The following is a 15,471-nucleotide window of genomic DNA, read 5'->3' as shown; positions in this document are numbered from 1 at the left end:
CACTTCTTTTCAGCTGATTGGGTTAAACTTCACATTTTTATCTTTCAAACATCTTCAGGCAGAAGGAGCTCATGTCTGACACCCCAGAGAAACACCAGTTCCTGTTTTTCTTTCTTCCACAATAGTAATGAAATACATTCAGTGGTTAGTTCAAAAGGACTTCTTTAAACTGCACAGTTAGTGTTGTTACAATCACATTGGGAGGGTTCACCTTTGGCTGACATCAGTGCTAACGTTAAGCTTACTTCATGTGGACCTTTTCATTGATACAATTTTAGCACATCTTCAACATTAAATAATATCCTTATTTGCAATCTGACTGAGTCAAGACTATGTCTTTCCCCCCCCCAAAAAAAGAAAAAAAGGAACATTTTTGTCATTCATGGAGTTGCTTAGCACAGATATTAAAACTGTACAGTATGGCGTTGTGGAGAGTGATGAGGGAACCCATCAGAAGCGTCCGTTAGCCAGCGTGAGCACAAAGCGAGGCAGGCGAAGAAACGAGGGGATGACTGCTGAAAGCCAGGAGAGGTACGGGACCTGGGTCAGGAGGAATTTTAGGGACGTAAAATCTGTTACATCCCGCCCTGAAGGGGGAAAAAAAAAAAAAGACAACATATTTTTCTTTGAACTATTGCAGACTACTCTGTTGACTAACAGGATGAAATGAGTATCATGACCACTAGGCAGGTGGTTATTGTTGTATGATTGTATGACTGTTAGTAGTATTACCATCAACATCTTTAATGCCATATCGTCTGGCCAGGTCACACGTCATGAGCACCTTCCCAGTCAGGGACATCAGATTTTTATCTAGCAGACAAAAACAAAAGTAGCTTTAAAACAATCCATCTGTGTAAGATGTTAATTTACACTGGCTTAAGTGTGCACCTCTGTTAAAATTCCAGATTTTGAGACTTAAAAATTTGATTATGACCAATCATTTTCTTCCACCTTCAATGTAACATGTCCTGTACAATTCAACGTGACAAAACAAAATCTGGGGGAACATGAAACAAGGGGAGTAACATGGTAACATAAGTGTAAATACTTTGTTAAAACACTTTCTGATTTAATTGCCTCATTCAGTCTTTTTGATAGGAGACAATCAGCATCACACACCCTGACATGGTGATATTTGCACTCTCTATCATGCAAAATTCTCAATCACATTTACCGATTAAGAAAAAGTTGCTTCTATACATTTTTGAGATCTTTAATGATAACTCACCATTAGCCAGGCTGACGATGCACTTCCCACTTAGTTCTGTAGTTTCCCCATTGGCGAACACATCTTTATACTGAGGAAAATCAAAGTCAACAGTTAAGACAGAATTAGAAATTGACCATTTATGCAAATAGACTCGCTATCCAATGGTGGCCTACCTTGGGATTCAAACCCTGCGGTGCATCTTTCTGTATTATCAGCTGCGATATAAGCTCTGTTTGTACCGGTCCTGGCCACAGACTGATGGAGGTCACTCCTCTGCTTTTCAGCTCAACCGCCATGTCAGCTGCCAGCCTGTCACACTGGAAAAACACAAAACAAAAACAGGTTTTCATGACAGTAATGAGATATAAGACAAACTGTGCATTTTGATATCAGACTGAATGGCAAATTGAATCAAGTGGAAGAACTTACAGCAGCTTTACCAACCCCATACGCTACGTTGAAGAGGTAATGCAATCCGCCCATAGATGAAACAGTCACTATAAATCCATGGCCTTGGGCCACCATCAATCGAGATCCATAAACTGAGAAAAAGTAGTGCCCCCTAAAAAAACACAACAAAAATAACAATAACAACTGAAGTTATAGCTGATCAGAAGAAAATGTGCAAGATGAGACTGTGGGACAATATGATTTAGAGTGTCTGACAGATAACAGTACCTCAGGCCTGTGTTGTTGATAGAATCCCAAATAGACGGATCGGTTTCCCAGAACTTCTTACCCATGTTGTCAAAAATATCCTGGAATGACAATTTAAAGTCAACACACTATGTTCAAATCTTTACTTCCTTTCATTCATTTACTTTTTGTTTTTCCTAAAAAAAATGCCAACCAAAATCACTTTTACTATTTTAAATCTGTATTTAACATGGAAGCTTTGAGCGGACGTTTCCCACATATACTTTTTCCAGATGGTTTTCTCAAGATCACAAGTGAATTTGCCAACAGTTTTATCGAGATAACGAGTTATTCCAATGGTTTTCTCAAGATCACAAGTTCGTTTCTTGATGGTTTTCTCGTGATCATGGTGTGTATGTTAAGCTTGATTCCATCCTTCACTTATTCACAGCATTATTCAAGACATGACACTTGTATACTCTCGCTGTTACGGCATGCATTTGAAGGACAGAATCAGGTTTAACACACACCCATCATCTGGAGATCTTAAACAAAAATATTGGAAAATTAACTCGTTATCTCGACAAAGCCATCAGGTGAAATTATATGTCGAATACATCCTCCACATATGACTTCTGTAATTTAATACTAAGAACTGTTTCATGAGTGTTTTATTGATACAAACCTGAACTCCAGCGTAGGCATTGTTCACCAAGATGTCCAGTCTGCCATCCTGCTCTTGTTTGATCCTTTCAAAAAGTGCCTTGATGTCTTCCGCTTTTGTGGAATCACAGATCACTGGAACGCCCTTCCCACCTCTCTCAGTCACCTACATTATAATTAAGGGCGTCAGAAAAATACAACGTACCGACAAGTATTGTGCAAAAAGCTTGACTTGCAAAGTAATCTGATTTCATTTAAGAAAAAGAAAGGTTTAAAGTTCACCTCAGCAGCAGTTTGTTTGAGGGTTTTCTCTTGCCGTCCTGTGATGTAGACAGTAGCTCCGGCCTCAGACAGCTGGAGTGCTATTCCTCTGCCGATGCCCCTGGAGGCACCAGTAACTACACACACCCAGCCGGAGAGGGACATCTTGGCCTGCAAGAGGTAAATTTGCAACATAAGCCAATGGTTCTCCAACCTTTTCTGACAAGTACCACATTTGTACATTTGTCATTTTGATTACTCAAAGAGTGCCAAACTCTTTGTGATGATGTTTTGTTCCAACCATGAGTCAGTTTGTACACCCCACTCAAATGTACAAAATTAGAATACGACATACAACCAATACCGAAATCTCAGATTACTGAAAAGTATGACTACGTATGTCATCAATGCTGCATTGCAAGGAGGCAATCAGTCTGTGATTCTGCTGAGGTATTTAGGAAGCCTAGGTTGCTTTAATAGTGGCCTTCAGCTCATCTACATTGCTGGGTCTGGTGTCGCTCATGTTCCTCTTGACAATTACCCCTAGATGCTGTACGGGTTTAGGTCAGAGCAGCTTGCTAGCCACATCAAAACACAGGGTGACCATTAAAGTGGGCAGTGGAATATTGGCAAGTTCTGCTGGTCAATAAAATCAGCATCTCAATGAAACTTGTCAGTAAAAGGGAGCATAAAAAGTTCTAGGATTTCCAGATAGATAGACTTGATAAAACACAGTGGAATGACAGCAGTAGATGACATGGCTTCTCTAATCATCACTGACTATAGAAATTTCACACCGGACCCCAAGCAGCTTGGATTCTGTGCCTCTCCACTCATCCTCCAGACTCTCCTTGATTTCCAAATAAAATGCAAAGTTTACCTTCATATGATACGAAACGAGAACTTTGGACCTCTGGACAACATCCCAGTTGTCCAGAGGTCATCTAGGCTGTTTCTCCTTAGCCGTCCAGGTATGGCACTTTTCCTTTCACTCAACTTTCTACTAATATGCTCCATGAACAGCCAGCTAATCTTTGATCATTCGTGGTGTACACTTACTGATTGTTGGATGACATTCGTGTCAGCAGTTTTCCTCACGGATGTGCAAGAATTAGGACAGCCATAACAAGTCATTTCTGTCTTAAAAATCTCCTTTTCAATAGAATTTAAGATTTACATTTTCAATGGAATGAACTTCAGTTTTTGATAGCTGCAAGCCACAATTATAAAAAATAAACCAGAAAAAACCTTGTGGGATGTATCACCGAGTGTATTGAATACATACATGACGTGAATTCAATTTCTAAAGTAAATTAACTTTTCAAATTTATTGTAATCCCACCCACAATTGTTCCTGGTTGACCGTCATCCATTTCAGTTCTTTCTTGAATTTCTCAAAATATGCTGCACTCCACTTATCTGTAGAGTAGTTTTTGATGATGATGATGATGATGACGATGATGATGATAAATTGATTTCAGACATTTCACCAAGAGAAAACCACACATAATAAAAAGTAGTATTTGCATATTTTCTCAGTGTAAATGCAATACCCTATTACCAACCACATATAAACTAATACATGCAAATAAACCTGTTTGCGCATACAGCTTATCCTAGCTTACAATGATACATTAGCTTCAAATTTACCTTGTAAATAGTTTAGATAAGGTTTCTCTCAGTTCAGGTAAATATCATGTTTATAGAACCACTGATAAAAACGTTAAAATAAATTAGATGAGATTAATGTCCTGTGGGTTATGAGGGAGGAGTGGAGGCAGCCACGGTTACATAAGTGCCACGCTGCACTGTTGCTTCTTGCTGTCCAAAGTTCACTAGAAGTCAAACCGCATTCTGTCTTAAAAAAACACTTTAGGTCCAGTAATCATTAGTCAGCAGCAACCAGCCAACATGCCTATATTATAGTAACGAAATATGTAAGCAATCAGTGGAAGAGTTTTGGGTGAAAATTAGCACTATTTAATAAACTTTATGGTGAGGATTTCTTATGGTTTAATTGTTGATCAACTACATGAATTTTATTTATTTATTTTTTTAACTTTAGGTTACTATTTTTTCCCTTTAGTAAAATCCACAGTCGCTTTTCAGTTTTCATTGTGATACTAATTTATTTCCATCCTTATCAAGTCCTGCTGAAGATAAACAGTGATTACAAGCGAATGTTATTCTCAAAAAGAATACGTAAAATATTAGTTGTAGACAGGCGCTTTGGGCAGCACACTAAAATTTAACATACATAATGGAAATTTTTTTTAGCGCTCATTCGCAATGTTGACAAAGTGAATAATATATATAGCCTAGTACAGTGTACGCCCAAAAAAATTACACTAACTCTATAAAAATAAAGCAGATAAGCTGTTGTTTTACCGACAAAAAAATAAAGCTTACGTTGTATTAGAGAGCGGCGGATCTGGTTTGTCTAGTCCCTGATGTTTGTTGCAGTCTATTCCAAGGAAGAACGAGAGCAACTGGCAGTGCTGATTTTCGGTGGACTGTCGATGCTGGTTTGGTGACATCACAAGTTTATCACCAGATCCATGTTACACGGATATCCAAAAAAAAAATAAAAATACACTGCTTCTGTAAATATCGCGAGAAAAGGGTGTTGAAAGTATCGCGAGAGCATTTTAAAGAAGCTCAAAAGCACATTTACTTCATGTGTAATTTGTTTTTATTCATTTTTATTATAATTTTGTACCTGTGGTGTTAGCTAACCATGGAACACGACAGGTTACAGTTAACTTTCAAAAAAAGTTAATTATTTTGAATGTCAAGAGTGAATATAACTTTCGAAACACCAGAAGATGGCGCTGTTTATTAAACAACCAGAAAATCCTAGAACCCTATAGGATTATAGAACTTGTTTTTGTTACTAATTTAGAAAAAAACAGTTTACTGGCTATATTTAATCATATNCACTGTTACACATTGGATTAGTGTGGTTATGAAAATTAAGTTTACTGAAAGTTTCAAAATAAAACTCTGCAATGTCCACTCACGACAGTGCACCGCTGTAGGCGGTGCAATAATATAAGTCTTTTTTTATTTTTCTTTTCTCAGGATAGTGAACTGCCTTGCGCAGTTCACTATCCTGAACTGCGCAAGGCAATGTTAACTAATGTTAATGAACTGCGCAGCAAGGCAGTTCATTAACATCAGCATTTCATAGGTGTCTCAAAGACAGAAATCCTTCCCCAGCTTTCTGTCTCTCACACACAGCAGTTGGCTGAGGGCGAATCGCTATAGCAACAGAATCCAGAGAAAGGCAGCCATAACTGCCATAGCTGTAGTTCTATTTATGGCCAAGACTCAGTTAAAACAGAGGCCTGAGCAGCATGTCAGAACTACAACATGGCGGAACTGTCTGTTACTATAGAGGAGGAGTTGGCTGGTATTCTGAACTACTTGTGCTTTGAGCAACATATAACTGATTTAATCCGATCACTATTGCACATGGAATTAGTGTGGCCATTTCAAATGTAGCTTATTGAAAATTTTCAAAATAAAAGCCTTGATCATTTTTACATCATGTAATTGCTCTTTTTTGTGTTAGATAACTGGTTTAACCAAACCACTGTTACACATGGGATTAGTGTTGCCATTTCAAATGAAGCTTACTGAAAGTTTCAAAATAAAAGCCTGCATACTCCCCTCATGTCAGTGCACCGCCATAGGCGGTGCAATAATATTAAGCTTTTTTTATGTTTGTTTTCTCAGGATAGTGAACTGCCTTGCGCAGCAAGACAGTTCATTAACATTAGCACAGATATTAGCATTTCACTGCCACCCACTAGTGCACTTCCTTGCACGCATTAGCATTTTACCTAAAATGACCTATTAGTTAATTTTCTTACTTATTTGCCAAGTTTAGTATACTGAATGGAGTAAGTCAATAACAGACAACATGCTAGTGATGCCCCAGATGCTACTGATAGTCTTCATGCTAACATTAGCATTTTGGCATATTTTAGTTCATGCATTAATTTTAACACACTGAATGGTACAAGTACAGCTTAGTCCACATGCTTCTGACTCTCCACAGGTTATTGACTACATTGAAGCTTTCTTTAGCATTAAGGCTAATTTTTAGCATCGGAACGCTGGGTCCAAACCGACGGGCACACTTTGGCAGGCCCCTCAAAATTACTGCAGGAATTTTCTAGTTATTATTATTATTGACTGTTTTCAGAAATGTTTTTTTAATAAATCAATTCACTCTAACTGACTGAAACAGTAAGGCCTAATAATATTACATTAGAACCACAAAATTGATCACAAAATAACTATTTACTGGTATACAGCCGGTGATCAACTGATCTAGTGAAAAAATAGGTTTTTATTTTTATTTTTTTAAAGGTTGACTAAAAGTATTACTTCCCCTCAACATAGAATTAAAATAGAGCAGCATTATTCTTTATTGTCCCTCTGTGGGGGAAATTCAAGAGTCACAGCAGCTTAAGGTAAGTAGAAGCATGTATATTCCCACAAAAGTAAATTAATATAAAAATAAGAGTAAGACATCATACAGTAAGGGCAAATTTTCAATGTAAGAAAAATAATACTGCACAGTTATTAAAAATAGTATACTCCAATTATAATACATGTACAACTGAGTAGATTTTTTATTTAATCTGGAACAAGCTTCGAGAAAACTGCAAAACTGCTGAAACACTGAGTTCCTTTAATTACGGGCTAAAAAACCATTTATTTAGAGTTACCTTTGATTTATAATAACTGTCCACAAAGAAGAAGGATCTAAAATTAAGGAAAACAAAAGTGTACATGGATAGCTATTGTGGTAATTCAGGAACTTGCACTAATAGGTTTAGCAATCCCAACCATCTGCAAAGACAAGAAAAAAGATTAGAATGAGATTGAGACACAGCAATGACTCAAAGAAGATACAGGGATGTTGTGAAAAGTCAAGAGCTTAAGTGAACTTTTTGTCCTCAGAGGGACCGAAAGCTCTTTCAGGGAGTGACTTTGCCAAACAACCAAGACAAAAACAAAATACTTAATCTTTTTTGTGAACTGTATGAAGCTTAGCAGAAATAAACCGTATTTCTGTTGAGGCTCCAGTGATCAAGTTCACTTTAAAACATAAGAATCCGAGACAACAAAGACAAGCCTTACAAAATTAAAGTTACATCGCTTTGCATAACGGTTTCAAAACTCTACTATACACTCCTCTAATTGTTTTGAGGTTACTTTTGTCTCAGCTGAGATTCATTTCAGTCCAGTGGTAGTTCATAGTTCAATAAGGCTTGGGTTCATTTCCAGACAACAGATACAGGCCATATTTGCTATAGAGTTGTGGGGTATGTGAAGCTTTTAAAGGAGTCATCCTCTAAATGTGTTCTTCAAAGAATGAATTAACCTAAGCCCCCGTCATCAGCCCTCTATACGTTTGGTGTTCATTAAAAATCACTAAAAATTTAGCCTAACCCCATTAATCTGCCACCTCTGTAATGGGAACATTGCTGAAGAAGCTCTGTTGCTATTTTTGATGAAACACTGCAAACATGGAAGCCATGTTGTTTTAGACTGAAGACACCTGACTTGTTCAATCTATTTCCTGTCAAAGCATTAATTTCTAGCCAGCAAACCGAGGCGGTCGAATCTGACTTGTCTTTAAGTAACAGAATAAGCTTATAGAGTTGATTTTCTTTTTTTTTTTATCTAAGGTTGTATTTTCCTAGCTATATGGTTCAAACCATGTCTTTCACTGTTTCATGAATACCAAAGTCTTTATTTTTGCTGGTTGCCTGCATTTAGCAAGAGGTTAGTAAGAAGGCTGCACCCCGACAACCAAACTATCATGACACCAAATATCATTTCATGACTGTAAGTGACTTTTGTATTGTGCAAAATCCAGTTTATGTAATCATTTTAAATATGTTGTCAGACATTTTATTCATGGGGGAAAAGAAGAAGCACTTCCCAGCTTATTTTGTTGAGTTTGAACATGTTTCTTCCTCTCTCCAATTCGTCCAGTGCAGCGTTTTTATTTTTATTTGCCAGACATCTCTTTGTTTGTTCTCCTGATGGACAGTCATTGGGCAATTCTGGACAGTTTTCTGGCACACACAACATTTCTAGTATACCTTCTTGTGTGTGCGGTAATATACGCGTTGCTGATTTGTGAACAACTCCGATGGAGTGGCAATCTGTCTAGGCAATTTGTCGGAGTAGATTGACTGTTGAAACATTGCTGGTTGTCTAGTTAACTTGTTAATCGGTTTCATTGGTCAAATAATAATGATTTGATAAGATTTGTTCTTGTCCTGCATTTTATTCCTTCACCTCTTTGGTTTTTTTCCATGTAGACTAAAAATAAATATAAAAAGTGGCTCTCGGGTATTACAGCATAAACAGAATAAAGTCTTTTTGTACATCATTCCAACAAATGTCAAATTGTTCTCTGCTTTCTGTGTGCACCTGCTTTTACACACTTTGACCATAATGATTTTTTTGTCCGATGCGTCTGCAATGTTTGCTTGAGGTAAACAGTATTGACTGCAGTAATCTCAGTGATGAAACTTCATTTCATCTGAATGGACTTACCAGAAGAGCACGTTATTTGTTATTTTATTACCGGTACTTTGGGACAACATTGCGGGAAAGGTTTTGCACTTAAATTGTTTCTTGTTTTTTTTTTTTTGTTTTTTTTTTTTGCTTTTTGCTCTAGTTATTGCCACATACCCCTACAATCAACTCCTGTCCTTCCTTTAACCCACCCACCCTACAGCGAGTTGGTGTGCTGACGTTTCTTTTTTCCATTTTCGTTTTTTTGTTGACACCACAACTCTTTAATGGGTGTATGCACAGTTTCAAATGCAACTATTGCACATACTGTCCAAGTCATTTGCAAGTCATACTCCCTGAACTTTCTCTGTTTGCAAAACTACACCCAGAAATAGTGTTTTTATTTTATCGGTATTATTATTATTATTATTATTATTATTATTATTATTATTATTCATCTGCTCCTACTGGAGAGCACTTTGGATAAACATGTTGTTTTTTAAATGTGCTTTGTAACTAAAATGGACTGGATCGGTTTGGAATATAGTCGTGAACTATCCTGCAGCATCATTCCCAATTCACAGCAAACACGAGGAAGAAGGTGCGCCGGTCCGATAATTGTTTCAGTCAGTAACTTCGAATCGAAATGGACAGAAATCACATGCGGGGTACCCCAAGGCTCAGTCTTAGAATCCCTCGTATTCAATAAAAAGGATTGACTCAGTCAGGCCTAATATTACGGTGACCCAGAGAGGTTAACAAAATGCAAAAGTCTCAACACAACAACAAAAGCCAAAGCAGAAGTTATGCTAGCAAGTTTGTTTTTGTTTTTTTAACAGAACCGTTTTGCTGTTGTGTTGTGGCATTTGCATTTTGTCGACCTTTCTGGGCCACCGTATATTTTATAGACGCATCCCGAACTTTTCAGATATTTATGTGTTTTTTTAAATCTTTGGAAACCGTATATATCTGACATAAGATCCCAATCTTGGGTGTATGCACAGTAAAATAAGATCCCAATAAAATACATAAAAAGCTTGTTCTTCTCCAAAATGTGAAGAATCCAGTGGTATAAATACTTTTGCAAAATGCCGTGCGATGCCTCCAGGTTTGTGGTTGGAACTTGACAAAAAAAAAATTAAAAAGTAAAAGGGAACACCTTTCAAAGCGTTGTAAGTCTTTTCATTTTACTGTTTTGAAATCATCTCAACACTTCCAATTAAAAAAAAAAAAGGCATGATTTATTTCTTGGTTTTAATTTCTTGTGAACTTTTTCTAGAGTGTATCGCTCTCCTCGATTAGCGGAACCATGGCAACCTTTTCACTTTTAACCTTTTTACACCAGTAAAAATCAATCTGCTCCTCCCTTTCTGGGAAGCCTGGCCCTTCTCATGGTATTGGTCATCCAGTGGGATAAAAAGAGCATTGCTGCTGCTGAAAGTCGTTACCGTTTTAGGAACAGAACAATGGCTGGAGGTTCTAACTTCATTTGGGTTCCCTTCCTTCTCATCTGTGTCTTCCCTGCGTCTGACAACAGACACGGTAAGAAGCAATGCTGTCCCGTAATGTTTCCAGTAAATATAGCATTGAAACGTTGGTTGAAATTTGAATCCCTCGTGTGTTTTCAGTGCCGTATAACGTGGGTGAGTTTGTCAAGAACACTGGAAACCCACAGCTGGACGACATCCTGTCCAAGATTACTGTGAGTCCTCACTGATTCTGACATTGTTCATTCATAGTGCATGTAAAGAGAGTAGACAGCCCATATTATGATGGAAAAACATAAGACCATGCTGATCCGTTGTAAAACTTTTATCATTTTTAAGGTGACATCTTGATATTCTTTTGAAAACAAACAAAAATGCAATTAATGGGAAAAATTTACTTTATGAGAAAGCCGCAATAACCTGGTTGCACAAGTGTTCACACCCTGAAACTCATCTGACATCGAAGCACATTTGGATTTAATTTCAGCATTCAGTCATCTTTCAGTTTGACTCAAAATTGGACAACTACAAGCTGAACAAAATGTCTTAGTTTAGACTACAGCATTCAGTCAGTGGAGTTGAGAAATCAGGGCAAAGGAAATATTTTCTTGACACACTTATGCAGTCTACCTGAGTATTATTACTGAACATATCTCACAGTTTGTGCACAAAATTTGAACACAATGACATTTTCAGTAACAGCAGAATAATGGACCATGTCACAAAGTCCAAATCATCTCTAACTGATTTCCTTAAGTCGACTCCAATCCGATTTTGTGAAGCTTTCAAGTCACACTATGAATAATCTGAATAATCACATACCCACCGAAACCTGTCATCTTACTTGGGTTTTGCACAATTTTTATATCCACTGTGTTGCTATACTAAAAGTTGCGTGGTACAAATAATGATTGAACGTTTTGAATGTATTCCTCTCAGATACCCTTGCCAGATGGAACTGACTTCGACGAAGTAAATGTAACGGTATGTAATAATCACCTCCTTTTCATGCTAATTTGAATGTTGTCTTCTTCTAATCTAATGCCTTTCATTCTCTTTCAGTCAATAAAAGTCAGACTTTGCACTGGTGAGTGTATTCTTTATTCATGTTCCAGTTCTAATCTGACGCATGCTTACGGGTTCTCTCTTTTGTTTTTGCAAGGGGTTGAGGAAAGCTTGGATTCCCTGAACAAGCAGCTTCGGGAAGCAAGTCAGCGTAACAGCCAGTTGGGTGAGTAGACGATACATCCTCCTTCGGCGGGTTGGAAAGCTTCCTCTTGCGTTGTTCTGCTGTAACCTGCGCGCTCCATCGCAGACGGGGAAGCCTTCGAGTTGAGGCGGGAGGTCAGGCAGCTGAAGCTGAAACTCTCCACCTGCAGTTTGGCTGTGACGTCCGTCGCCGGCTGTAAGATCGTGCCTGAGAATCCTGCGCTGCACCCTCTGTCCACGTCTTCAGAGGAGGCTTCAACAAGCAAAATGCTCAAATGTTTTGTCTGTTTCCTGACAGCGTACCACACCCAGCTGCAGACCAAACTGAAGCATCTGCTGGAGGTGATTGACAGTGAGAACATTCAAGGTGAGACTACATTTTAAGGTCATTTTCATCTTTGTAATGCTTCAGCATAGTGGATTTTTTTCTTGAAAATATATTTCTTATAGTTTTGAAGATCATGGCTCTGACCAGGGATGTTAGATCTTTACGGAGGAAGTTTGAATCCCTTGTTAACTCAAATGGAAATTCGACTGAGATAACAGGTGAGAAGTTTTATTCATTCATTCAACGTTTTCAGTTTTTCAAAAATGTTTTTTTAATATATATTTCAGTATGATTAACTTTATACTGAAATATACATTATTTCAGTATGAAATAATATAAAAAAGGGCATAAATATCATTAGCTTTTTACATAATTTGTCACATTACAATGGCAAACTTCAATATTTTTAATTAGGATTTTGTATCCTAGCTAAAAGTAGTGAAGTGAACTGTGAAGTCGAAAGAAAAAACGTGATTAGAGTCAAAAATTTAACAGCAATATTTTGGTTTAGTTAGCTAGTCATAGAGAAAAGGAAGGGTGTTAATTTTTTGAGTCATATTTTCGCCATGTTATAAATGTCGGCAAAATATTTCATCCACAAGCTAAACATTTTGCTTAAAATCTATATATTTAGCTTTCAAATTCAGTATTTAGTCATGAAGCTAAATATTTTGCTTTCCAACTAAATATTTAGTTTCTACTTACGTTGAGGTTTGTAGTTGTAACTTGTGAAAAATGTGATAAAGATAAATTCATCAGTATACATTCATAAAGCACTGCAGGTCACGCGTTATCAAAACGCTCCAATTAAATTTTGATGTTTTTATTTTTACTGAATGTCTGCCTTGGATAGATTAGTCTCTTTTCTGAATTCATTTCAAACAGCTGTGCAAGCTGAACTGAGCGCAAAGACCGCCGAGCTCAACGCCAAGAAGCCACAAATCAACAGGAACAATGAAACTTTGGCATTAAGTGAGTTTTTTTTTGTTTGTTTATTCTTTTGGAAAGATTTATTCCTTTGCTGAGGAGTGAAAACGGTGTTCAGTACATGATAAATGTAATTCCTGTTTCCAGTCCTAGAGATAATCTCCTTGCAGAATCAGATCTGGGACCTGCAGCCGACCGAACTGAGCAGCAAAACTGCTCTTACTGTCGATGGACGACTTCTGGGTAAATCGCGCTCTCTTTGACTCAAAAATTAGAACAAGGAAGTACACTTAGTATCTGTTAAAGTAATTTTACAGTTCAACTCAATCTCATAATCCAGACTCTTAATTCCCCTCAGCGCTACAAGAGCTACTGGACAGGAAGCTCTCTGAGCTGCAACGCAAAGAAGACCCGATCTCTATTGGTGTGTAAGCCTCTCCAGCTACATTTGCCAGTGTTTCTTTCTTTTTTTTTTTTTATCCACAATTTTAAAGCACTACTAAAAAAATAACCGGGTATATCTAATCGTTCACATGGACGTGACTGATCAGTGCTGGAGCTGATTTCTGTGCGCCATAAAATCACGACGATGGAGAAAAGAATCAAGATCCTGACCGAGGGATCCAAATCTAAAATTCTTGGTGAGTTTGTGTTTGCAAATCACCAACACATATCTTGTTCAGATTTTGCATGTTGAGCTTGATTTTTATTTATTTATTTATTTTCGTTTTACTTTCAGATGCTCAGAGGGAATTGAGGCAAAAGATTGAGCAACTGAAGAGAGCGATCATGCTGCTGAGTGGACGGGAAAATGACAAGAATCTTAGTAAGCCTGCACTCCAACATCTCCACTTAGGTTCTTGTTTTACTTTTGCGTTGACCCGATGTGTTTTTGATTTGGATTTTTCAGCCAGGGAGATCCTGAGGCTCCAGTTTGAGGTGGACCGATTGACAACGTTAGTTTCAACTTACGAAGAGACCCTGGAACCCACCATCACAGGTGAACGGGCAGATGTAAACCAAAACATCGACACGAACAACCATGGCTTTTATTTATGGCTGAAACATTCATCTGATAAATTGTGATGAATCGATAATTTACATAATTGCCAACTAATTTAATAAGCATTAATCGTTAACTGGACCGTACTGACTCCAAAAAAAGGCAATTTACTGAAAGAATAAGACGCTGAGAGCACCAATTAAGTCGAAACGGTACAAAAACTATATAGACATTTTTCATTAAAAATAATTTTAAAAACTCTAAATTTGTTCTACTCATATGGCCTAGTTTAAGCTTCACGTTGTTGAAATTCTGTCAAAAAAACCCAAACAACTAAAAAGCACCTTTTGCTATCTAACTAGTAGTCAACAGATCAGCCATACCCTGCATTGATGCAAAGTCAAACAAAAAGGACTGAGCTTTTCACATTTTGACGTTAGAAGTATGTTTTTTAGGTGAAAAATAATTTTATCTGATTAATTGATCAATCGTCAGAATAATTAATCCCTGAAGTTTTAATCCCGTGCTGCCTGTTCTGGACTGTTGAGCTTTCTTCATTAAATTGATCATCATCTTTATCACAACCTGGGCCTCTGCGTCTCTCCTCACCGCCTCGCAACCACCACACATGACAGAAGGACCCGACCAGACCGGTGAGGATCGCAATTAACAACAACTATGGACCCAGCTGCTCAGATGTTCGGAGACGTGGACCGTTTAAAGAGAACAATCAAAATCTATGTCGACAGCGTGGCTAAACCCTGCTCTTTGTACAAACGGTTTACCACGGCCTCAGCTTGCGCGACGGTTCTCCGAAAATGGATCCCGCTCCTCCCCGATCCAGGTTTGGTAGAATTATTGGAAGACACCGCGTGGGACCGTGATGCAGCCCAGGCGGAGATGATGGGCGATCCAGTTCCACCTAAGCCGTCCCTCCCGCCTGGCTGCCGTCCCTCCGGTTCCCGTCTTCTCTCCAGCTCCCACCACCTACCTGCTGCCTGAGCCTGCCGCTGTTGCGGCGTCCCAGCCGTCCGAGCTTCCTGTGTCCGCTGCTGACGAGCAGCCTCCAGAGTTTCCCGTGTCGCCTAGCCCTCCAGCCGAGCCCCCTACCGGACGTCCAGAGCCTCCAGCCAGACCCTCTGCCGGACCTCCAGAGCCTCCAGCCGGACCCTCTGCCGGACCTCCAGAGCCTCCCGCC

General features: G+C 38.4%; 2 protein-coding genes across 2 annotated transcripts in view; one reads left to right on the top strand and one right to left on the bottom strand.

Annotated features, from left to right (window-relative positions):
* Positions 1-17: 17 nt before the first annotated feature.
* dhrs1 (dehydrogenase/reductase (SDR family) member 1) lies at positions 18-5,352 on the bottom strand. The gene is made up of 9 exons (XM_007552578.2): positions 5,183-5,352; positions 2,795-2,944; positions 2,535-2,678; positions 1,892-1,971; positions 1,643-1,775; positions 1,387-1,530; positions 1,232-1,301; positions 733-813; positions 18-587 (listed from the first exon to the last, which is right to left on the bottom strand). Exons 2-9 carry the CDS (start codon positions 2,936-2,938, stop codon positions 451-453), a joined length of 933 nt encoding a protein of 310 aa, XP_007552640.1. The 5' UTR covers positions 2,939-2,944; positions 5,183-5,352; the 3' UTR covers positions 18-450.
* Positions 5,353-10,749: 5,397 nt separating this feature from the next.
* LOC103138405 (myosin-2 heavy chain) overlaps positions 10,750-15,471 on the top strand; it is a 14,161-nt gene continuing 9,439 nt past the window's right edge. The window contains exons 1-14 of the mRNA XM_007552577.2: positions 10,750-10,861; positions 10,948-11,021; positions 11,746-11,790; positions 11,869-11,893; positions 11,969-12,037; positions 12,122-12,211; positions 12,314-12,382; positions 12,466-12,561; positions 13,229-13,315; positions 13,418-13,513; positions 13,629-13,694; positions 13,822-13,911; positions 14,010-14,096; positions 14,181-14,270. Coding sequence (XP_007552639.1) covers positions 10,786-10,861; positions 10,948-11,021; positions 11,746-11,790; positions 11,869-11,893; positions 11,969-12,037; positions 12,122-12,211; positions 12,314-12,382; positions 12,466-12,561; positions 13,229-13,315; positions 13,418-13,513; positions 13,629-13,694; positions 13,822-13,911; positions 14,010-14,096; positions 14,181-14,270 — 1,060 coding nt within the window. The 5' untranslated portion in view covers positions 10,750-10,785. The remainder of the gene's footprint in view (positions 10,862-10,947; positions 11,022-11,745; positions 11,791-11,868; positions 11,894-11,968; positions 12,038-12,121; positions 12,212-12,313; positions 12,383-12,465; positions 12,562-13,228; positions 13,316-13,417; positions 13,514-13,628; positions 13,695-13,821; positions 13,912-14,009; positions 14,097-14,180; positions 14,271-15,471) is intronic.

This window comes from Poecilia formosa, unplaced genomic scaffold (genome assembly GCF_000485575.1).
Source record: "Poecilia formosa unplaced genomic scaffold, Poecilia_formosa-5.1.2 Scaffold49, whole genome shotgun sequence".
In the NCBI taxonomy this organism is placed as follows: Eukaryota; Metazoa; Chordata; class Actinopteri; order Cyprinodontiformes; family Poeciliidae; genus Poecilia; species Poecilia formosa.
The sequence above is the reverse complement of the archived record's forward strand: the minus strand, read 5'-3'. Positions and strand labels throughout refer to the sequence as shown.